Source organism: Mustela lutreola, chromosome 7 (genome assembly GCF_030435805.1).
Source record: "Mustela lutreola isolate mMusLut2 chromosome 7, mMusLut2.pri, whole genome shotgun sequence".
NCBI classification, from domain to species: Eukaryota; Metazoa; Chordata; class Mammalia; order Carnivora; family Mustelidae; genus Mustela; species Mustela lutreola.
The window spans coordinates 54,894,383-54,917,642 of record NC_081296.1 but is presented as its reverse complement, the minus strand read 5'-3'; the positions used below and the strand labels follow the sequence as shown (position 1 = coordinate 54,917,642).

Sequence of the window (23,260 nt, the reverse complement as noted above, 5' to 3'; positions counted from 1 at the left end):
TTGAACTGCTTCCAGTTGTTCCCAGGACAGAGGTCCTCTTCATCTGAACCCTTTCCCAGGCCACCTCCCGTTGCCCTTCCTCCTGCACTCTGCTGCTCTGGCTGAAATTTTCTTTCCTCCAGACAACAGCTTCTCTCTAGATGCTAAGCCTCCTGCCTGGCTGCTCCCTCTGCCTGGAACACTTTGCTACACTCCCTGTGTTCCCTCCACGGCTGCTCAGACTTCATTGTCAGCTCAGAAGTCCAAAGTCACAACTGGGATGTTGGTCTTCCAGAAGCCGGGTCTGATTCCACCCTCTCCAAGTCTATATTCACACCTCAGTACTATTCTCACCACACCCTTTACCAATGCCCCCTTCCCGCCACCAGTGTAGGCCTTACTAGAGCTGGGTTTGTCATTCTTGTCGGCAGGGTGAGCTGCTCACAGCAGGGAGTTAATATATATTTGGAAGGGAGAGGGAGCAAGTGACTTTTCCAAAGCCACAAAGTCCAGGAGAGTGACAAATCCATAAGTAGAATCTGCATCAATCCACTCCAGGTCACCCCAACTTGTTAAGAATTCGCGGCTCCTCTCTGCCCTACCCTCTAATCCCGCCCATTATTTAATTCCTAGCGTCAAGTGCCATAGAGGTGTCATTTTATGAAGCGACATCTTCCATCTGAAAAAGGAAAGCGCGTAGCGCAGGGTGGGAGGACATAATTCCGCCCCCCCCGCCCCTGTCCTCAAGGACAAGGGAAATCCAGCCTTAGCCTCTGGATCAAGCGAGTCTTACCCCAGGTCCCTATGCCGACCCCTAACCCCGCTCCACCAGTATCCCGGCCTCAGCCAGCCAAGGCCAAGATTCTCTCCCAGACGTCATCGGCGACCCCAGGAACGCCCAGCCCCCACAGGGCCACACTACAAGCGTCGCGCGCGCAGGGCGGGGCCCCGCTCCCCGCCGGGAACGCCACCACTAGGAAGTCCCCTGAAGCCCTGGCAGGGCGCGCTCCGCCTCCCCCGCTCCATCAGTCCCTCCCCGCGTCCCTCTCCTTCCTCCCAGCCGGCGCCGGCCCCGCCCCCCAGAGCCTCGCCCCCGCACCGGCCCCGCCCCCGCCCGTGCTTCCCGGGCTGCGCGCTCCCTCGCACGTACGCCCCCATCCGCTCCGGTCCGCCCCTCGCTCGGTGTCTGCGCTTGCCGCTGCCGCGGGGCCGGCACAGTGCTTCCGCAAGTCGGAAAGCGGGCCGAGACCCCGGTCGCCGGCGGGGCAGCCATGGAGGCAGCGGCGCGGAGGCGGCAGCATCCGGGAGCGGCGGGTGGCGCGGCCACGCAGCCTGGCGCCTCCTTCCTGCAGGCTAGGTGGGCGCGCGCCGGCGCGGGGAGCAAGGCAGCGGCCCCCACGTGACGCGGGGCGGGCGGCAGGGACTGGGTTGGGGAAGCCCCGGGTGGGCCTGGGACTGCCGCCGGAGTCCGATTACTCTGCGCGGCACTCGCTGTGCCCTGGCGCCTGGGCCGCGTCTCCACAGCCCTTTCTCTTCCTGGGGACGCCCCGGGACCAGGCAGGCTCGGCAGCCCCCGCCTCCCGGGCCGGCTTGGGACAAGCCTCTGACGATACTAGTCTAGGGGTCCAAGAAATTCGGGGTGGGGGAGGCGTGCCCCAGGTTCCCGGCGCACACTGCCCGCAACGCACTTGCACGCCCTGGGCGCCACCGAGCTCTTGGGGTCCTTCCAAGCGGAATAGGAGTTGGATTTTGGTGCCAGTGGGGAGGCGCGCTTCTTATCCCAAGAATGTGAGAATGGAGATTCGGGAGACAGTGAAGTGTGTGGAAGCTCCCTTCCTGAGAAAGAACGACGAAGGGCTTTTCGCAAACGTTCGGCTGTTCCCTTCTCTCACTAAGAGGAAGAAGTTACAGGTTTATGTAGTTGAGACCAGGAGGGGCAGAAGAAGCTCGGAAACCACCTTTTAGTCTTTCCCTCCATTCAGCCTTCATCCTGGGCCAGAAAGCATCTTCGGTGTGCCCCGTGCTGTGGAGGCATGAAAGAGGTGGGCGACGGGAAGCCAGAGAGGCTGAGAGGTCATCTTGGAATGCTTCGTGGAGGAGGTGGCACTTGAGCTTAGTCTCCGAGTATTCAATAGAGGACTCCGAGGAAAGCCTCTTCCAGTGGGGGGAGGTGGTGGTGGAAAGTTTGGGGAGAGTCAAGTGGTCAGTGGTTCTGGAGCTTTCAGGTGTACAGCGGCCAAGGCAAGCGGACTGACTGGGAAGGGCCTTTCCTGGCAGCAGGGCTGGGACTAGAGTGAAGGCCTAGACTGCAGGTTTTAAGGAAATTTAAGAAGACGCTCACTCTCAAGCACCCTGTGCCTACTTAAATGTTAAGCCCTATGTGCCTCACTTGCCTCACTCTAGTTCCAGCCCTAAATGGTAGGTTAAAAATGCAGCCTTTTTCTGGTAAGCACAGGGGAGCCATGGAAGGTTTTTGAGCAGGAGTGTGCTCAGAGTCAATTTTAGGAATTTGGTGGTATGATTTGGTATGAGGGAGGAAGTCTGAGAGACTTGGCTGTGCGGATAGCTCTTTATCCTGCTACTGAGGGTCATCTGGGTTCTGGATCCTCTTCAACTTAGGGGTCTTTGACTGCCCTGAACGGTGGTGGCCCATTTAGAACAACCTGTGGGTATCAGATATGATCCCACTTTATCTCATATGTGGGGCTTCCATATGCAGTATCTGACTCAGTCTTTTTCCTGTTTTGTATGTGGAAACATATACATATTTTGTATATGTGCAAAAACGTTTTGTGTTTGAGGCCCAGGGAGGTGACATCATTTGCTGGCAAGAGCCAGGGTCTAAACCCAGGGCTTCTGTTCTGTTCCACTTGGGCTGCTGAGGAGTAGTGCTCGTCTTTCCTCCTGTAGGAGCTCACTTCCAGCCAGGGTGCTCCCTGGGGGTGGCACAAGGACTGACTCACTTCCAGGGTTTCCCCACCACCCTTGTAGCGTACCTGTAGGACCATTTTCAGTATCACTGTTGCTTAAGACAGTAGGTAGAATCAACCTGTCCGGTTCCTAAGATGCTTGGACTTCCTCCGCTGTATCCATGCTTTGCTTACATGCCTCTAATGACACAGGGTTCGCTATCTTTCAAAGTAGCCCATTCCGGTTTCTGCCTGCTCTGTTGATAGTTTCTGTATTGCTATCAAAGTAATACATGCCTGTTGTTAAATAGCACAGAAGGGCTTAGAGTAAAAAGCAGTGGTTCTCCGTTCCACCTTTCCCTGGCACCAGAGGTAACTATATAGCATCTCTTAGCCGTTTCTGCTAGAATTAAATTCATATTTTAAATATCAACAAATACTTTGTAACACTTTCCATGAACCAGAGCCCACTCTAAAGTTTTGCATGTAATAATTCAACCACAGCTCTTGAGATAGGATCTACTGTTACCACTCATTTTATAGATGAGAACATTGAGGCCCAAGAGAGGTTTAGGAACTTGCTCAAGATCTGATTGGTAGCAAAGCTAGGATATGAACCTAGGTGGTCTCTGAAGTCCATATCCTTTTTTAAAAAAATTAAGATATAGTGTATTATTTTCCCCAGGGGTACAGGTCTGTGAATCGTCAGGCTTACATATTTCACAGCACTCACCATAGCACATACCCTCCCCGATGTCCATCACCCAGCCACCCCATCTGTACCCGCCTCCCCCCGGCAACCCTCAGTTTGTTTCGTGAGATTAAGAGTCTCTTATGGTTTGTCTCCCTCCTGATCCCATCTTGTTTCATTTCTTCCTTCCCTACGCCCCACATTCCCCCTGCACTGCCTCTCAAATTCCTCATATCAGAGAGATCATATGATATTTGTCTTTCTCTGATTGACTTATATCATTCAGCATAATACCCTCTAGTTCCATCCAGGTCATTGCAAATGATAAGATTTCATTTCTTTTGATGGCTGCATAGTATTCTGTTGTATATATACACCACATCCTCTTTATCCATTCATCTGTTGATGGACATCTAGGTTCTTTCCATAGTTTGGCTATTGCGGGCATTGCTGCTATAAACATTGGGGTGCACATGCCCCTTCGGATCCCTACATTTGTATCTTTGGGGTAAATACCCAGTAGTGCAATTACTGGGTCGTAGGGTAGCTCTGTTTTTAACTTTTTGGGGAACCTCCATGCTGTTTTCCAGAGTGGCTGCACCAGCTTGCATTCCCACCAACAGTGTAGGAGGGTTCCCCTTTCTCTGCATCCTTGCCAGCATCTGTTGTTTCCTGACTTGTTAATTTTAGCCATTCTGACTGGTGTGAGGTGGTATCTCATTGTGGTTTTGATTTGTATTTCCCTGATACTGAGTGATGTGGAGCACTTTTTCATGTGTCTGTTGGCCATCTGGATGTCTTCTTTGCAGAAATGTCTGTTCATGTCCTCTGCCCGTTTTTGATTGGATTGTTTGTTCTTTGGGTGTTGAGTTTGATAAGTTCTTTATAGATTTTGGATACTAGCCCTTTATCTGATATGTCATTTGCAGATATTTTATTCCATTCTGTTAGTTGTCTTTCAGTTTTGTTGACTATTTCCTTTGCTGTTTGTAAAAGCGATTCATTTTGATGAAGTCCCAGTACTTCATTTTTGCCCTTGCTTCCCTTGCCTTCGGCAAGATTTCTAGGCAAAAGTTGCCGTGGCTGAGGTCGAAGAGGTTGCTGCCTGTGTTCTCCTCAAGGATTTTGATGGATTCCTGTCTCACATTGAGGTTTTCCATCCATTTTGAGTCTTTTTTTGTATGTGGTATAAGGAAATGGTCCAGTTTCAGTCTTCTGCATGTGGCTGTCCAATTTTCCTAACACCATTTGTTGAAGAGACTGTCTTTTTCCCATTGGCGAAGTCCATATTCTTAAAAGCTATGCTTAACTGCCATTTCTTGATTTATCATTTTTAAAAAGATTTATTTATTTATTTATTTATTGGGGGGGGGGGCGGTGCGCACGCGCACAAGCAGAGGGAGCAGCAGTGGGAGGGGGAGAAGCGGCCTCCCCACTGAGCAGGGAGCCTGATACAGGGCTTGATCCCAGGACTCCATGATCATGACCTGAGCCAAAGGCAGACACTTAACCAACTGAGCCACTTAGGTGCCCCTTGATTTATCATTTGTAGCTTCTACGATAATATTTGCTGATTTCCTGTTAGATTTGCCTCACTTCTACCTCCCTCATCTTCACAAGATGTTTCTTTTCATCTATTCTCAGTTTTTAAACTATTCTTAGTTCTTCTGTTAACCTTTGTAGCCTTAGGGGACATGCATACACCATTATTTCCTTTCTTGGGAAGTATGGGTGCTATCTCTTGATTCCTTTTTCAGAGGAGAGTAATAGTCCCCTACCCTAACATTTGACTTTTCTTACCCTCTCCTCTAACGCATATACTCTTTAGTTCTACTCTCATGTTCTCAAGGTTAATGGTATTTACCTGCTGTTCTTAGGCATAGTTGTCTTCCATGTTTTGGGTGTGCATGGATTCTAAGCTTTGAAAGTCTGTATACAGTGTTTTTGTTAGTCAAGCTATGTAAACTTTCTCTACAAAGCCGAGGAATGTTTAACAGTGCCATATGCTGTCTTATATTGTTTTTTGTTTTTCCTGGGGTTTCTAATTGCCTTATCTTTTCCCCTCTTATTATTTGCCTTCATTTTCTTGTTCAGGCTTTCCTTCGTGTCAGGTATTTTACCATTCTTTATGTAGAACCGAAATTAATCCTTCTGTAGTTCCCATTTATGAGTCACTGCTTGACTCCACCATGACTGACTCCTTCCTTTTCTGCCAGACAGTCCTGCAGATGCTGACTGCTTTGAATATTTCAGCTGTATGTTATGTATTCCCCACCTGTCATGGTATCAGGTCCCCCCATATGGTAGACTCGTAAAGCTGTGGAGGGGAGAGAAGGCCATCCTTGTCTTGGGTTACCTGCCATTCACTGGTGTTCTCGGCTGCAGTTTCTGATGACTGAGATCAAGAGCTGGCACAGGCTGGGGGCCCAGTAGGTGAAGTCTGTGGTCAGGAACTTGGGACAGGCTTGAGGTTGCTCATCCCCAGGACAAGGACTAGGGGAGAGGATGCCTTCACCCTCCCTAATCTGCTTCCAGTGGTCACAGTCCCAACTGAAGAAAACCAGTCAGATGCTAACCAGTCTTGATTTCCAAGTCGAGTGCCCTGTATCTGCCCTTTTTCTTCCTGACTGCTAAGCCAGGCTGGACTACTGACAGGGATCCTCGTTAGCTGAGATGCCCCCTTGGGTAGAGGAGGAAACAGTTACTGACCCCCTAGTGTATGCTAGTTATCCACAGCTTCCAGAGACCCATATCTAAGTGCTTCCCAGGCTTTCAAAATACTTCTCTCCTCTGTAGCAAACATCCTACTCCTTGCCCAATTTGGAGGTTTCCAGAATAAAACACTGAGGGTTGTTATCCTCTTTCTCCTACCAAGTTCTTCAGGCCTGGAGGTTCTACCATCTGCTTTTTGTTGTTGTTGTTGTTGTTTTTAAGATTTTATTTATTTAATTGACAGATAGAGATCCCAAGTAGGCAGAGAGGCAGGCGGAGAGAGAGGGGGAAGCAGGCTCCCTGCTGAGCAGAGAGCCCGATGTGGGGCTCGATCCCAGAATTCTGGGATCATGACCCGAGCGGAAGGCGGAGGCTTTAACCCACTGAGCCACCCAGGTGCTCTCACCATCTGCTTTTTGAGGCCTTGATTGACAGGGCAGGAAGGGCAGGTGGACCCTCTAAGACAGTCCCTCCGCTCAGACCCATCTCAGAGCAGTCCTGACAGTGAGTTTCTATCTGCCCATTCTGAAGCCCAGCTAGTCCCTTACTTCTCTTCCTCTCTGTTAATAAGTCCAGGCCTTCACCTCCATGCAGCGCCTTCCTCCCTCCCACCGAGGCCTTCCAGCCCACTCTCCTGCTTTTCTGCTTTCTTAAATCCACCCATCCATGCTTTCAGGCTCTCTTCCTTCATGCAGGCCTTGCCTGCCACTCCAGGCCTTACTGACCCTCTCTGTCTTGATCTCTTCATATGGCACATAGTTTATTATAATACAGAAGAGGAAACACAGTTCTTGAGTTCATATAGGTTTGAATTTATTATGCTGTTCAAAACCCCTGGGTTGCAAGTGACATAAAGCCAGTGTGAACTATAGTGCCCTTAGCAAAAAGGAATGTATTAGTTCCTGTGGCCAACTCGTTACATGGGGGCTGCCCAGAACTCTCAGGGCTGTTCCTCTTCCTTTCCCTGGTCTTCTCTGCAGGCTTCGTTCTTGCCTGACTGTCCTTTGAGGCTGGTACCTTGGGCCACAGGCAGCCCTGAACTTGCATCCTAAGCATCCCAGAAAGAAAGGCGCTCCTTCCACCACCTCTAGTTGGTAAAGTCCTCCTGGGCTGGCTTAGGTCGCCGGCACTCCCTGTGGCCAAGGAAACATCATCTCTTACTAGAAGCATGGAGTGGGAAATAGACTGACCAAAGGAGTCGTCGATTTAGAGCCTTACTGTGGGGGTGATTGAAGCACTTAGCCCCTGTAAGCCTCAGTACCCTCATCCATCACACAAGAGGGGACCTCCCTCCCAGTATTGCTGCAAGCATTCGGTGAGATGATGCAGGTGAAGCACAGTACTCAGTTGGGGCGGGGGGGGGGGGTGGCGCGGCACCAAGTAGAAGGGACAGGAAGGCTTAGTTGACCCAAGAAAGGCCCACCCCCACCCACCCCGTCAGAGGATGCCTGCCATCAGAGGATGATGAGAAACCCCCCACACACACCCCCTCCCCAGGAGCTTGCCCCTCTGCCTCTGGGCTGCTCTACCAGCCCCCTGTGGGCCATTCTTCAATTGGCTGAAAAGGATTACAGAAGCAACAGTAGCCCTGAGAAGAGGAAGACCTTCATGTCGCTGCCTCTCAGCTAGTATCTGCCAGTAAAAAGAATGAGTAACTAGTAATTGAGATGGTTTAATTTTTCTTTTAATTTTTTCTTTTTTTAAAAGATTTTGTTTATTTATTTGAGAGAGAGAGAGCACAAGCAGGGGGAGCAGCAGAGGGAGAGGGAGAAGCAGGCTCCCCGCCAAGCAGGGAGCCCGATGTGGGACTCGATCCCAGGACCCTGGGAACATGACCTGAGTCGAAGGCAGATGCTCAACTGAGTGAGCCACCCAGGTGCCCCTCTTTTTTTAATTAAAAGATTTTATTTATTAATTTGACAGAGAGACACAGAGAGAGGGAACACAAGCAAGAGGAGCGGGAGAGGGAGAAGCAGGCTTCCCTCTGAGGGGGGAGCCTGATGTGGGGCTCAATCCCAGAACCCTGGGATCACGACCCAAGCTGAAGGCAGATGCCTAACACCTGAGCCACCCAGTCGCGCCTTGAGATGGTTCTAAATCAGCCAGTAATCGCTAAGCATAAACCAGGAGCTGAGCTGAGAACTCCGGGTAACATGGGCCACTCACACAGCTCTGTTCTTGGCACAGAGAGAACAATAAAACTCACACATCTCAGGAAGTAGCAGGCTGCTTGTCGCTGGAGGCATGCAAGGTGTGTCGGGACATTGTAAAGAGGATTTGGACTGTGATGAGGAGGTGGGTGAGTTGAGGGAACCTTAAAAGTCACTCATCTTGAGGGGCTGGGTAAAAGCAAAACTCCAGGCCCATGATGTCATGGCTAGTCTGAGAGTTAGAGATGGCGCACCCCTATAGTGGGGCTGGTGGGGCTTTGGGAAAAGCTTCATCAGGGAAGCCTTCCTGGAGGAGGTGGCATGTGCATTGGCCTTTGAACTTCAGCTCCTCTGCAAAAAGCAGTTGGCTAACTGCTTTGCAGGAGGGACAGGCACCCAAAGACGTGTTGTCAGATGGCATTCCACTGCTTGCCATGTGTCTTGCATTAGCTTGTCCCCTGCTGCCTCATTGCACTGTGGTTTAGTGAGAGGAGTAACACCAGCAGCCCCGTTCTTACTTCCTCCTCGTTCAGGAACTGAGGGAAAGGGCTCATTGATCCCAGTCTGTGGTCTATAAGGCTGATCTCATTAGAGGGCTCTGACTGGTTCAGCTCAGGTCTCATGCCCTTCTGGTGGCCCAGTCACTGTGGACATGATGATGGCAGAGATACCATGGAGCCTAATCATCTAGGCTTAAATATTTGGCTGTGTAAAATGGGGGTAATATTTCAACCTCCAAGGATTTCTGTGAGGATGAAAAGAGTTAAATGAAATAATGCTTGCCGTGTGCCTGGACTATAGTAAGTGTGTGATACAGACTCACTGCTGTCATCCATCATCATGATTCCCATTCTTCAACCACACTGCATCCTTTGACCCATTTCCTTTTCCGGTCATTCTGGAGGTGAGAGTGCCCCATTCTGGTTTGGCAGTTTCCTGAATCACAGAGAAGCTAAGCTAACATCAGGGCAGCCAGAGTCCATTCCCAAGACACGTTCCCCTTGGCCTCGGAGCCAGTATTTCCAACAAAACTCTTCCTAGAAATTAATCCTCCTGCCCTCCAATCCCCATACCTCTCTGTGGCTCATCTCGGGGGGAAGATTCTCATGGGAGGAGAGGAGAGCTGACCCCTATTGTCTGGTTCCTTCCCAGGCACAGTGCCGTCAAGGCTGACGAAGCTGCTGGCACAGCTCCTTTCCACTTTGACCTCTGGTTCTACTTCACCCTACAGAACTGGATTCTGGACTTTGGCCGCCCCATTGCCATGGTGAGTGTGAAGCCATGGACAGAGCCCCTGTCAGCAGTGAGGACACAGTGTGACTTAAATTAGCTAAGTGACCTTAGACAAGTCACTTTCCCTATAGTAAACTGCAAGAATAGGCCTGGATGCTTACATGTCCTTTAGCTCTGTGACTGTGTCAGCAAGCCAGGGTCCTGGGGGCCTGCATAGTCATATTGTGCCCTGACTCTCACAGGGGAACTAGTGGCTCTAAACAGGAATGCTGTGCACTCCCCTCCCCGACGCCTTACACCCGGGTTTAACCAAATCACCAAGTCATACCATGGGGTGTGAGAAAGAAAGCAGAGCATCCCCATGGCCTTGGTATAATATCGTTTTTCTGGAGGTAAAGAGTATAGGCTGATCTTGCATGTTATGTGTGACTCTGAGCCTCAGGTAAGTCTTAGCGCTATCTCATGCCACCATGCCCTTCCCTCCAGGATATTCCATGCATCAGTGGACAGTGGTGGCCTCCAGAGAGATTAATACTGGAAGAGCACCCAAGCCCCTGGCTTGTAATAAGGACATAGGTAGATAGATAAATAGGTAACAGAATGAGAATGAATTGAGTGAGACATCACCATGAACCAAGTTGTTAATTTGTGTATACGTGTGTGGACAATAACCATATCCAGCATTGGAACAGACATCTTGCACCTGCTAGTAATAAGCACATTAACAAAGCCCTTTTGGAAAGCACTTTGTCAAGATGACACCTAGACACCGAGAACAGTGCCTAGCATAAGTGCTTCCGGGATTTTTATTTTTATTATTTCTTTTAAGATTGATTTATTTTAGAGCGAGAGTGCACTGGTGTGCACGCATGAGTGGGGGAGGGGCAGAGGGAAAAAGAGAATCTTTTTTTCCTTTTTTTAAATTAACATATAGTGTATTATTTGTTTCAGGGGTACAGGTCTGTGATTCATCAGTCTTACCCAATTCACAGCACTCACCACAACACATACCCTCCCCCATGTCCATCAGCCAGCCACCACATCCTTCCCCCACTGCTCTCCCCGCCAGCAACCCTCAGTGTGTTTCCTGAGATTAAGAGTCTCTTATGGTTTGTCTCCCTCCCCAGTCCCATCTTGGTTTTTTTCCCCCTCCCTTTCCCTATGATCCTCTGTCTTGTTTCTCAAATTCCTCATATCATTGAGATCCTGTGATAATGTCTTTCTCTGATTGACTTATTTTGCTCAGCATAATACCATCTAGTTCCATCTACGTTGTTGCAAATGGCAAGATTTCATTTCCTTTGGTGGCTACATAGTATTCCATATATATACACCACATCTTCTTTCTCCATTCATTTGTTGATGAACATCATAGTTTGGCTATTGTGGACATTGCTGCTATAAACATTTGGGTGCACGTGCCCCTTCGGGTCATTACATTTGTATCTTTGGGGTAAATACCCAATAGTGCGATTGCTGGGTCGTAGGGTAGGTCTATTTTCAACTTTTTGGGGAACCTCCATGCTGTTTTCCAGGTGGCTACACCAGCTTGCATTTCCGCCAACAGTGTAGGAGGGTTCCCCTTTGGGAGAGAGAGAATCTTAAGTTGACTCCTTGCTGAGTATGGAGCCTGATGCAGAGCCCATCTGAGGAGCCTGAGATCATGACCACAGCTGAAATCAAGAGTCAGACAGTCAGACTCTCAACCAACTGAGCCACCCAAGCACCCCTCAATGCACTTTTATTGAAGGAATAACGATCATAATAATAATAATGGGAAAGTAGAAATAGTGGTTAATGTACACTGAGTGTTCATTCTGTTCTAAACTCTGTATGTGTTTAAACTTACTGAATCCTCAGCTCAGCCCTCTTACTAATCTCAGTTTTATAGATGGGAAGACTCAGGATAGAGAGGGCAAGTCACTGGCTCACTGACTCAGGGTCACCCAAGTAGCATGTGGAAGAACCAGCATCAGCACATAGATATCCAGTCCCAGAGCCTACTCCCTTCCTGTCATGGATATATCCAGAACCCTAAGATGTTCATCCCTCCTGACCCAGTAAGACCCCTTCCAAGAATCTACCCTGAAAGGTGTAATCAACAAGAAGACAATAGCCTCTGTACTGCAGTGTTGCTTACCTCAGACATGACTTCAGTGTCCAGCGGTAGGGACTGAGTAGAACAACTTTCAGTATCTGGTATAGAAAACATTATCTGGCCATGACACAGGAATCCTAGGTGCCCTAGAGCAGCTCTAAGCGCCCTAGAGCAGCCAGCGACCCAGGTTGCTCTCAGAGAGGAGAGGTGTGGCAGTGGTGTGCGTACCCCCTGACTGCAGGTCAGTGACAGTCTCAACACCTTGTACACATGGGTCAGAGACTGGAAGGGGTTTACGAAAAGCTCTTCTGGAGCGCCTGGTTGCTCAGTCCGTTAGGCAGCTGACTCTTGATTTTGGCTCAGGACAGGATCTCGGGGTCCTGGGATCAAGCCCTGAGTCAAGGCTGTACACTCAGCTCAGAATCTGCTTGGGATTTTCTCCCTGCTCCAGCTCATTCTTGCATGCGCATGCACTCTCTCTCTCTCTCAAATAAGTAAATATTTAGAAAAAAAAATTTTAAAAAAGCCATTCTGGCTGCACTGTGGGTTTGGGGTGGATGCTGATTCTCCTTCCTGCAGACTCTGTAAGGCTTACATGCTGTTTAAGCGTGGGAGAAAGAAAAAAAAAAGAGCCAGGAGTCAGTGTACTTGGTTACCTCTGCGGGTGATTTTAGGCAAGTCACTGTCTGCTGGCCTCTGTTTCTCTCATCTCTAAGGAGGCTGGTTGGCCTGGCTGCTCCCAGCCCCGTTCTGCCATGAAGTCCCACGGACTGGAGGCCAGAGGAGCTGCGCATCACACTGATGCTGTGGAGAGGGGAAAATGAGGCCTGGGGCGGGCTCCCGGCTGTCCCCTGCTCTCGCTCCTTAGGACTCAGCCACAGCTGGCCATGGTGGTCTCCTGCAGGGTGAATCCCTGCCACAGCCCGCCCCGCAACATCAGTGGGCTTGTTAGGAGAGTATACACTTGAGAAGCCCATATATACACTGGAGCTTTTGAAATGTAGGCACGACATTCTCGAATCTATAATAACGAAAACCGAACTCGTGCGAGTTATAAAAGTAGTATGTAGTGGTTGTAACAAGTCACTAATGCCTGGGTGTGAGCAGAAGTGTTAGAGTCTCCCTTTCCAGGCCCGCCCCTGACGGTTTGGGGGCGTAAGCACCCGCCCCTTTCTCTGCTTCTGCAAACATACTATATATTCTTTTTCCTTTTCTAACAGAGATGAGATCTTACTTTATGCCTTGCTCTACAACTTGCTAGCTTTATTTTAGAATACACGATGGCTGCCTTCCCTTGTCGGTAGCTATCAGGTGTTATTTCTGATAATGGCTACTTCACCTGCTGTAGCAAAGATGCCCTGTGATATATTGAGCTTGTCCTCATTAGTTGAAGAGTCAGCCTGTCCCTAGTATTTTGCTATCACAAAGAGTATTTCAGCCATTGTATGTATCTTTTTTAAAGAAATTTAAGTATAATTGACATACAGTGTTAAGTTAGTTTCAGGTGTGCAACATAGTGACCTCACAGTTCTGTACATCATGCCGTGCCACACTAAGTGAGGGCATTGTACTGCACCATTTCGGCACTACTGAAGCTGTTTCTTATCCTGTACTTTTCAGCCCCGTGGCTTATGTATTTGATAACTGGAAGTTTGTGCCTCCTAGTCTCCTCCACCTGTTTTGCCCATCCCCCAACTTCCTCCCCTCTGGCAATCAATCACCAGTTTGTTCTCTGTATTTATGATTCTCTTTGTGTGTTTGTTTGTTCATTGAAATTTGTGTTTTTTTAATACCACATATAAGTGAAATCACATGGCATTTTTCTTTCTCTGACTTATTTCACTTAGCATGATGCCCTCTAGGCCCATCAATATTGCTGCAAATGGGAAGATTCTTTTTTTTTTTTTTTAATTTTTTATTTTTTTATAAACATGTATTTTTATCCCCAGGGGTACAGGTCTGTGAATCGCCAGGTTTACACACTTCACAGCACTCACCAAAGCACATACCCTCCCCAATGTCCATAATCCCACCCCCTTCTCCCAATCCCCCTCCCCCCAGTAACCCTCAGTTTGTTTTGTGAGATTAAGAGTCACTTATGGTTTGTCTCCCTCCCAATCCCATCTTGTTTCATTGATTCTTCTTCTGCCCACTTAAGCCCCCATGTTGCATCACCACTTCCTCATATCAGAGAGATCATATGATAGTTGTCTTTCTCTGCTTGACTTATTTCACTAAGCATGATACGCTCTAGTTCCATCCATGTTGTCGCGAATGGCAAGATTTCATTTCTTTTGATGGCTGCATAGTATTCCATTGTGTGTATACACCACATGGGAAGATTCTGTTTATGGCTGGGTAGTGTGTTGACAAGGATGGGATGAAAAGGGAGCCCTCATGTGCTGTTGGTAGGAATGCAAATTGGTGCAGCCGCTGGGGAAAACGGTATGGAGTTTCCTAAAAAAGATTAAAAATAGAAATACCATACAATCTAGTAATTCCATTACTGGGTATTTACCCAGAGAAAATGAAAACCCCAATTCAAAAAGGTATGTACCCCGCTATTTATAATAGCCCAATGATGGAAGCACCCTAAGTGTCTATCAACAAATGGATGGATAAAGAAGATGTGGTTTATATATCCAGCATATCTATCTTGATATAGATGAAGATACAGAGATACACACTGAGTAAGAAAGAAAGAGAGGAACAGACCCTGTGTCCTGGGAGTTTTATATTTGCGGGTTAGTTTTAACAAGCATGGCTTTTTTTTTCTTTTTAAGATTATATTTATTTATTTGACAGGGATCACAATTAGGCAGAGAGAAGAGGAAGGGAAGCAGGCTCCCCGCTGAGCAGAGAGCCCGATGTAAGACTCAATCCTAGGACCCTGGGATCATGACCTGAGCCGAAGGCAGAGGCTTAACCCTCTGAGCCACCCAGGCACCCAGCATGGCATTTCTGAGTTAAAAGAGATAAATTTATTTTTTTATTTTTTAAAGATTTTTTTTTTCATTATTTATTTGACAGAGATCACAAGTAGGTAGAGAGGCAGGCAGAGAGAGAGGAGGAAGCAGGCTCCCCGCTGAGCAGAGAGCCCGATGTGGGGCTCGATCCCAGGACCCTAGGATCATGACCTGAGCCGAAGGCAGAGGCTTTAACCCACTGAGCCACCCAGGCGCCCCAAGAGATAAATATTTATAATTTGGATTGAAAATTGTAGTCATTGCCTGTGTTCTCAATGAACAGATGCTGGAAGTGTAGTTTTGGGGGTGATAATATGTTTTGACTTGGCACGGGGGTTTTCACACTGACACGGCCAGGACTCACTGGGGCAGACCAGTAAGAGAGGGCTTCCCAGGCAGAGGAACTGCCCCTGGCCTGCCTCCTATCTCAGGGAAGGTGAGAAAGAAAGAAATGAAGCTGCTTTGTAGGACTCACTTACTTTCTCCTTGTTTCCTAATGGACACTTTTGACCTGATTTGGAAGCAGTCCGCCTGCAGTCCATCTGCTCAGTGCATACAGCATGGGGCCTCGTGGTCAGGAGACCTTTTCATCATCATAGGACCTGAACTGTCAGACCCCTAAGGGCCCAAGGAGACCACCTAGGTCACATCTCTTATGTTGCAGATGGGGAAACCAAGGCCTGTAGAAGAGAAGGACTTACCAGACGTCACCATGAAGTCCCAAATCAGCCTCCAGCTCCCAGACCAGTACCAGGGACATTTATTTAGTACCCATTTAGGGTGGGGGCCCAGAGTCAGGCCCTGGATTTGCATCTACTAGTATGCCTGGGGACAGGTCCATTTATCTTCTTTGGGACTCAGTTTCTCTGTCTGGGTACCCCAGAGCTGCCCAGAGGATCCCCATAGATCACAAAAAGAGTTAAGTGTGTGTGTGGAGGAGGTGGGGGCTGACTCCCTGAGGGTCTTGTGGGGCTCTGCCTGAGTGAACACCATTCCTCCCTTTGCTCCCCAGCTGGTGTTCCCTCTCGAATGGTTTCCACTCAACAAGCCCAGCGTGGGGGACTACTTCCACATGGCCTACAACATTATCACGCCCTTCCTCCTGCTCAAGGTACAGTCCCCGGCTCCCTGCCCTCCCTTCCCACCCTCATTCCTTCCTCCTTCTCTGGCAGGAAGCTGGTGCCAAGCCCTGGGAGTCCTGGAAGCAGATATGGCAGCAGGCCTACCCTGCCTGAGCTTGGGGGGTGAAGGCTGTGATCAAGGGACACACCAAAGGCCTGGCCAGGAGGGATGGAGAGGCCCTCCCCAGGGAAGGATATTTGATTTGGGCGTCAGCTTTGTGTGCCAGGAAATGATGTAGAAGAGGTGGTCAACCAAAAGGACCTGAAGACAGGGTCATGCTGTGAAACTACATTTGGGGAGGCTGAGGCAGAGGGAGTGAGTGGGTTGGTTGTCTGGGGAGAAGTTGGGAAGGCAGGTAGGGTCCAGGTGGAAGCAACAGAGGTGACCTCTACTCTGGCCTGGGGATCCGGGACTTGGAGATGACCCTGGGAGCAAAGAACTAGCCAGGGCTGCCGGCTTTGCAGGTTCAAATAAGGGCTCTTAAAACAACTGTCGCCACCTACCATCCCCATTATTTTGTTTCTAGAAAAATGTGTCTAATCACAAAAAGTAAGAGGGTATAAAATTAGAATTCAGAGGAGTTTTAAGTTAAAGTTTCCTTTCCAAAGCATCCTCCCCATCCCACTTCCCTGACATTTCTTGGGTGTTTTCCATGGACCAGTGGCTCTGAAATGAGAGGGTCCTGCAGCGCTGAACCAGCCCAGCCATCCAGAGGCCCAGCTGGGAGTGGGGAGAGGGCCAGGCCTGGGTGCCTGTGCTGAAGGCCTGGCTGTCACTCCCAGGACAGGGTCAGTGTGTGACCTTTGGCAGTCAGTTTGTCCCTCTGCAGCTGGGGGTGCTCTCTGAGGAACGGGGGTGCTGGTTCCCAACTCATGCTGGCTTCACGAGGATCCTAGGAGACTGTGGAGGCTGGCTCAGCCTGCTGCAGGGACCCAGTTTGGAGTGACTCTTCAGAGGTGGCATCCATGGACCCCAGGCATGGGGGAGGGACCAGGGACTGTCTCCTGTTGTGGTGAAGGCTAAATCGCGCTCTCCGGCGCCCCTCTGACCCCAGCTCATGGAGCGGTCCCCTCGCACGCTGCCACGTGCCATGATCTACCTCAGCATCATCACCTTCGTCATGGGTGCCAGCATCCACCTGGTGGGCGACTCCGTGAACCACCGCTTGCTCTTCAGTGGTTACCAGCACCACCTGTCCGTCCGAGAGAATCCCATCATCAGGAACCTCAAGCCAGAGACGCTGGTGAGCCGCCCTCCCCAACCCAGCATGTAAAGCCTTGTTGGCACAGTTTGTCCTGGAAGCCAGAGAGGTGGCCCCCAGCCGTCATTGAGCCTGACCCACTAAACGTTCTGCTAGGGGAGGCACCCGCTGAGCTATGATGCCTCTGACAGTTCGGGCAGGGGCCCCTGACTGGCTGCTGCCCGAGTGCCCTGCAGTAGAGGGCAAGACTAGGGTGGGGAATGAGGGCTGCTGGAGGAAGGGCCGGGCCCGGGCAAGGGTGGGCCGCGTGGGCCCCAACACCCGCCTTGACGCACCTGCTGCTCTCACCTGCCATGCCCACCGCCCTCAGATCGACTCCTTCGAGCTGCTCTACTACTACGACGAGTACCTGGGCCACTCCATGTGGTGAGTGTCGGGGCCAGGAAGGCAGCGCCAGCGGGGCTGTCTCCCCAGGGGCGCCGGGTCCGGCCCCAGAGGACACTGCACAAGCCTCTGGGTGTGGGGTGCCAGGCCCTGCGCGTCCCAGCGCGACGGTGCCCGCGGCAGCCACTAGAGGGCAGCAAGCGGCTGTCCCTCCCTGGCCGGGCCGGAGCCTGGGGCGGGGGCGCGGCGCAGACTAGGTCCCGCCCCTTTCGCTGCGGTGGGGTGTGGGTGGGCACCGAGGGGGGACCCGCACTGGGTCAGGACACGGTGTTTGGGGGTGGAGGTAGGGGTGAAGCCGAGGAGGGCCAAGTGGACTGACGGGGGGAGGGGCTGTCTGCCCAGCTTCTGAAACTCCTGGGAGGGGTCCCCTTCACCCCAAAGGCAGCGGAAACCTCCCAGCTGTGCACAGCCGTGGGAGAGCCAGGGCCCCAGCCGCCGGCAGCTGTCTGTTCTGCCCCACATCTTACAGGAGGAGCTGGGGCCAGTGAGAGGGTGTGGGGGAGCAGCCAGCAAGCTCTGCACCCCGTAGCCTCACCCCTGAGTGAGTTGGATGGCTCCTGTCATACTAGGCCGACAGTCGTGTTTCCAGGATCCATTTATTATTTTTTTTCTTTTAAGATCTTACTTATTTGACAGAGAGACAGCAAGAGAGGGAACAGAACCAGGGGGAGTGGGAGAGGGAGAAGAGGCTTCCCGCTGAGCAGAGAGCCCAATGCAGGGCTTGATCCCAGCATCCTGGGATCATGACCTGAGCCAAAAGCAGATGCTCAACTGACTGAGCCCCCAGGCAGCCCTCCAGGATCCACTTTAAACAGGCAAAGTTGGTCCTCTTGGCAGTGAGTCCAGGGGCCCTGGATAGGCCTTTGCCCAGACATGTTTGGGAAGGAAGAGGGGGTGGGCTGGGAGCAAACGGGGGCTGTGGGAGGGGGACACAAGGTAGCTGAGAGAAGGAGGTGTGGGAGAGGCAGCCTTTGTGGAGAGGAGAGGCTGGTACTTTTGGGTAAGATGCTGTGTGTAGGGAAGGGTGAGGCTCTGGGTTGCTTATGGGTGAGGGGGCTTCACAGAGCCCCTTGGAGGACCCCAGCAGGTATGGTTCTCTCTCTCTCTCTCTTTTTTTTTTTTTAAACCTGGGCCTGGAGGCTCTCCCTCCTCAGCCCTGCTGGGTGTACCTCTCCTGGGTGTGGGGAGTGCCAGCATGAGACAGAGGCACCCCCTACACACACACCCACGTGGAGTGAGGTGGTCAGGGCCGTGTGGGAGGGTCCTCCCCACACCACAGCCTGTGAGACTCTGATTTGCATATGCCAGGGAGCAAGCCGCATCTTCCTGCTTCCTTCCTGCACACCCGCCCCCAGGGCCCCCAGCACGGGGAAGTCTGGTGGGGATGAGTGCCCGGGCCTAAACCAGGCGTTTGGTAAATGCTGATGCGGCCGGCATGGAATGGTGCAAGGACAGGTGGGGACGAGGGCTGGGTGGAGGGGCGCTGGGGCGGGCGGGCGGGCCTCTGAGGCCCCGGCCTCCCTGTTGCAGGTACATCCCCTTCTTCCTCATCCTCTTCATGTACTTCAGTGGTTGTTTCACTCCCACCAAAGCCGAGAGTTCAATGCCAGGGGTGGCCCTGCTCCTGGTGGTGCCCAGTGGCCTGTACTATTGGTGAGTGGACCTTGGACCTGCGTGGGGGGCACTCAGGGAGCTGGGTGGTAATAAAAAGTCCTCTTGGCCACAGTCCCACTCTGGGCTCTGCTTCTGCCTGGGTCTAGTGGAGATGGTGCACTGCTTTGTGGTAGCCTCTCTGTCACCAGGAAGCCAGGCCTGAGTGCTCCTCTCCATTCTCATGCTCTTCTGCCCTACCTCCTGGAACCCCAGAGCTACTGTGGAGCCCAGTAGAGCCCACCTGTAATATCGAGCCCATCGAGTCCTGTGGGCCTGTTTCCTCCTTTGTGACATTGGGACAGCCCCTGCTTGTCTCCCTCTCAGCAGATGGAGAGGATCTAGGAGGAGGAAAAGAGGCTTCATAAACAATAAAGCACTATGAGGGTGACAAGGACAGATAAGGGGGAAGTTTCTTGCCTGGTTTCTTTCTTTTCTTTTCTTTTCTTTTTTTAAGATTTTATTTATTTGACAGACAGAGATCACAAGTAGGCAGAGAGGCAGGCAGAGAGAGGAGGAAGCAGGCTCCCCGCTGAGCAGAGAGCCCAAATATTTGACAGAGAGAGATCACAAGTAGGCAGAGAGAGAGAGGAGGAAGCAGGTTCCCTGCTGAGCAGAGAGCCCAATATGGGGCTCTGTCCCAGGACCCTGGGATCATGACCCAAGCCTAAGGCAGAGGCTTAACCCACTGAGCCACCCAGGCATCCCTGGTTTCTTTGTGCCTTTCAGAGCTCTTCTCCCATTTCAGAGGACTTAGCCTCAGCCAGGCCCTATGTCTGTCAATTCTGCCCTGGGGACAGGCTTTCCCGGAGCATTGGGAAAGGACTGGACCCTTCTCTGATGGGAAGCTTGCCTTAGAATGAAAAGGGTCTTCTTTCCTAGGGCCAGTTTCCTAGATCCGCTCCTGGGTCTGTCCCCGGCTGGGTGGAGAGGGTCAACCAGGACCAATCTGTATGCCCCTGAGGACAGGATGAAAAAGAAGGAGTGGCAACCACAGCAAGAAGGAAAGTAGTTCGACGTGCGCAGCATATTAGTGCTGAGACAACCACAGTAGGAACAGCAGCCATTTGTTGAACAACGTGCTTTTCCAAGTGAGAGGCGTACACAGCTCTTGTCAGCTCTTAACGTCTCGAGAGATAGGGCCATTTATTCCCCCTTTCTAAGTAAGAAAGCAGAGGCTCCAGGATGTGCAGATTCCCCGAGGTTCCACAGCCACTGAGTTGCAGAGCTGTCATTCCTTGAACGGAATGGGTCAGCGTCATGTTTCTCTCCAGAGGCAGGGGCATGGACCAAACAGCCTCTCTGAAGCCCTCCAACAGATGTGACTTGATTCCTGGCCATGTGCTAGGTACTGCCTTAGGAGCTACAGAGAACCCTGGGAGACCTGAGACTGTCCCAGCCATCAAGGAGACAGTAATGACAGCCTCCGTGAATTGCAGCTGCATTCCCAATCTCAAATGCCTGTAGGAAATAAGCCAGTAACAGAAAGGCATCAAGCGGGCATCCAGTAAGGCAATAGGAAATGGTGGAGACTGTGGCAAAGAGAACCATTCTCTTTCTAGAGGGGATAGCTGCTTTCTCCTCTAATCAGCTGTTGAGCAGAAATAGAGGCCTGATGTGACCAAAGAAACCAGAAATCCACATTTTCTGCTGTTATGTACATGTTGGTAACAAACTCAACATATTTTAAAAATAGCTACTGTACAAGCCAAATCAGTATGGGCTGTGGCTCCAAGTAGTACGCTTCCCTCCACCTCGCCTGAGATGAGCTGCTCTGCCTGACCAGGGGGCAGCCTGGAATGTGGGTACAGGGAGGGAGGCCGGGCAGAGAGAGCGCCAGCCTCACCGCCCCCACTGGCCTCTTCAGGTACCTGGTCACCGAGGGCCAGATCTTCATCCTCTTCATCTTCACCTTCTTCGCCATGCTGGCCCTCGTCCTGCACCAGAAGCGCAAGTGCCTCTTCCTGGACAGCAACGGCCTCTTCCTCTTTTATTCCTTCGCCCTCACCCTCCTGCTTGTGGCGCTGTGGGTCGCCTGGCTGTGGAATGACCCTGTACTCAGGAAGAAGTACCCGGGTGTCATCTATGTCCCTGAGCCCTGGGCCTTCTACACCCTCCATGTCAGCAGCCGACGCTGAGTCCCCGGCACCAGCCATTCAGCAGTGCTCTGCCTGGTGGGCGATGGGCCAGAGAGCGCGTCTGAGCAGGGAGTGTATGTGTGTGTGTGTGCGTGTGTGCGCCTACGTGTGTATCTGCCCGTGTGTGTGCAGTTGTAACACAGGGATACACATTGTGCACATGGATGGGATGTGTGTATGTGTGTGTAACTGGTAACTGAGAACACGTGCACAAGGACAGGTTGTGTGCGTGTGTGTGTGTGCACACACACGTGCACACACATATGTACAGAGTGCCTCATTGTAATATGCAATTATGTGGATCAAGTTTCTCTTTTGGTTTGGATCTTTTCAGGCTGGGCTATAGTTTGAAGCCGTATGTCCAGGCCAAGGTCTGGGCCCTGCCCTCTCGTGCATCTGACTGGAGTGGGTCACTCTCACTGCTCAGGGCTGGTGTCTTCCTAGGGAGGCTTCTGGTAGCCATGCTGAGTAGGCCTGGTGGGCGGGGCAGCAGCCATGAGGGGACTGGTCTTGTCTTCTGCCACCAGGCTCACCCCTCAGACCTGCCCTGACCCTGGAGGCCGGATTACAAAGGTTAAGTTAACTTCCTGCATATTCTTGAACAAAGCACATCCCTCCTCTGGGCCTCCTTTGCACTGGCTGGGACCTAGGCCCAAAGTGTGTCTGTGGACTGGTTGTTGGGGCAGCCTTGGAATGGACGGATTGTTCTCTCCTGTCACCGCCCTCTGCTACTCCGGGAAGTGTATGTGCGCCGCAGATCCTCACCCAAACTCACGTCACGTGGAGTGCTGCACTGCCCCGACTCTGGAGAGCCAGAGGCCAGCCCACTCCCCTGACCGCCGTTTCCCTCTGCCCGAAGCTGTCTCCCTGCTGCTCACCGTAACTGTGGCACCCTTTCCTGGCACCCTGACCAGGAGGTCTGAGCTGCAGCTGAATGCTGCATTCTCAAACACTTGCAGTGTGCCCTGAGCCCCATTATAGGGCCAGGGGGCCTTTGGAGGATGTTAGGAGGGGGATCTGGAGGCTCTCCCCCAGAGACCTTGTCTTAGCCTGAATCTCATGCCTTCTGCTCGCAGTCCTGCTTCCAGAAAAAGGAAGCTTCATTCCCAGTAGGGAATGAAGTGCCCACCTTCCCCCGGGTCTTGGGGCCAGATCTGCCCACACAGCTGCCCGCACCCGTCTCATTTTCCAGCCAGTGCTGGCTCGGTGAGCTTGTGGATCTCAGGGGGCCTCCTACCTTGCCTTCCCAAGGCCCTGCCTCCTCTCCTGTGTTCTCAGGGAGCCCCGTGCCTCGGATGCTCCTTTCATGTTGGGGTCCCTTAGCAGCCCCCTTAGAGGTCCCCAGCCCTGGGTCCCACAGGCAGAGGTATGAATAAAGACCAGTGTGGAGCCCAACCTGGCTGGTGGCTGCTGCTTGCTTCGTGTGTGAATTTGGGCAGCAGGAGGGAGTTCCCTGGGGCAGGGGAGAAAGTGGCTGGTGTGAGGCCTGTCAGTGGCTGAGAGCAGGCGCCACCACTGCCCACTGGCCATTTGTGCCACCCTGTGGGATGCTGGGGGTGGGGGACAAGAAGGGCTTCTCCCAGTCGGTCCCAGCTCTCTTCAGAGAAGTCCGGGGCATATGGGGAGTGGGGAGCCAGGAGAGAGCCTCTCCAGGCCTGCCTCTCAGAGATGGCCCCTCAGGCCTCCCAGCTGCACTGCCAGCCCATTCCAGAGGCTGAAACAGAGAAAGGTGCCCTTTGGGGGGAGGTGGGGAGTCAGATTTGTTGGAGGTTGGCTCTGAGCCTTGGGCAAGTCACTTACTCCCTCGACATCTCAGACTCACCACCCAGCTCCCGGGACTTACCAGGGGCTCCTCTTAGCAGACAGCACAGGAAGGGCCATGCTGGACAGGAGACATTCGAAGCTGGCCTCGTCGGAGGCTGTGCCCCCACCAGCCCAGCAATCTCGCCGGATCCCTTCCTTGCCTC

At 51.7% G+C, this 23,260-nt stretch overlaps 1 protein-coding gene across 2 annotated transcripts; it reads left to right on the top strand.

Annotated features, from left to right (window-relative positions):
• Positions 1 to 1,095: 1,095 nt before the first annotated feature.
• On the top strand, positions 1,096 to 22,688 carry CLN6 (CLN6 transmembrane ER protein). Of its 2 annotated transcripts, XM_059180922.1 has the most exons (7): positions 1,098 to 1,336; positions 9,594 to 9,708; positions 15,751 to 15,849; positions 16,915 to 17,103; positions 17,432 to 17,487; positions 19,036 to 19,158; positions 21,023 to 22,688. In XM_059180922.1, the coding sequence occupies exons 1-7, from the start codon at positions 1,251 to 1,253 to the stop codon at positions 21,291 to 21,293; spliced, it is 939 nt and encodes a 312-aa protein (XP_059036905.1). In that variant the 5' UTR covers positions 1,098 to 1,250; the 3' UTR covers positions 21,294 to 22,688. The 2 variants fall into 2 exon arrangements, with proteins under 2 accessions (XP_059036906.1, XP_059036905.1); XM_059180923.1 differs by lacking the exon at positions 17,432 to 17,487 and having other exon boundaries at positions 1,096 to 1,336.
• The last annotated feature ends 572 nt before the right edge of the window (positions 22,689 to 23,260 follow it).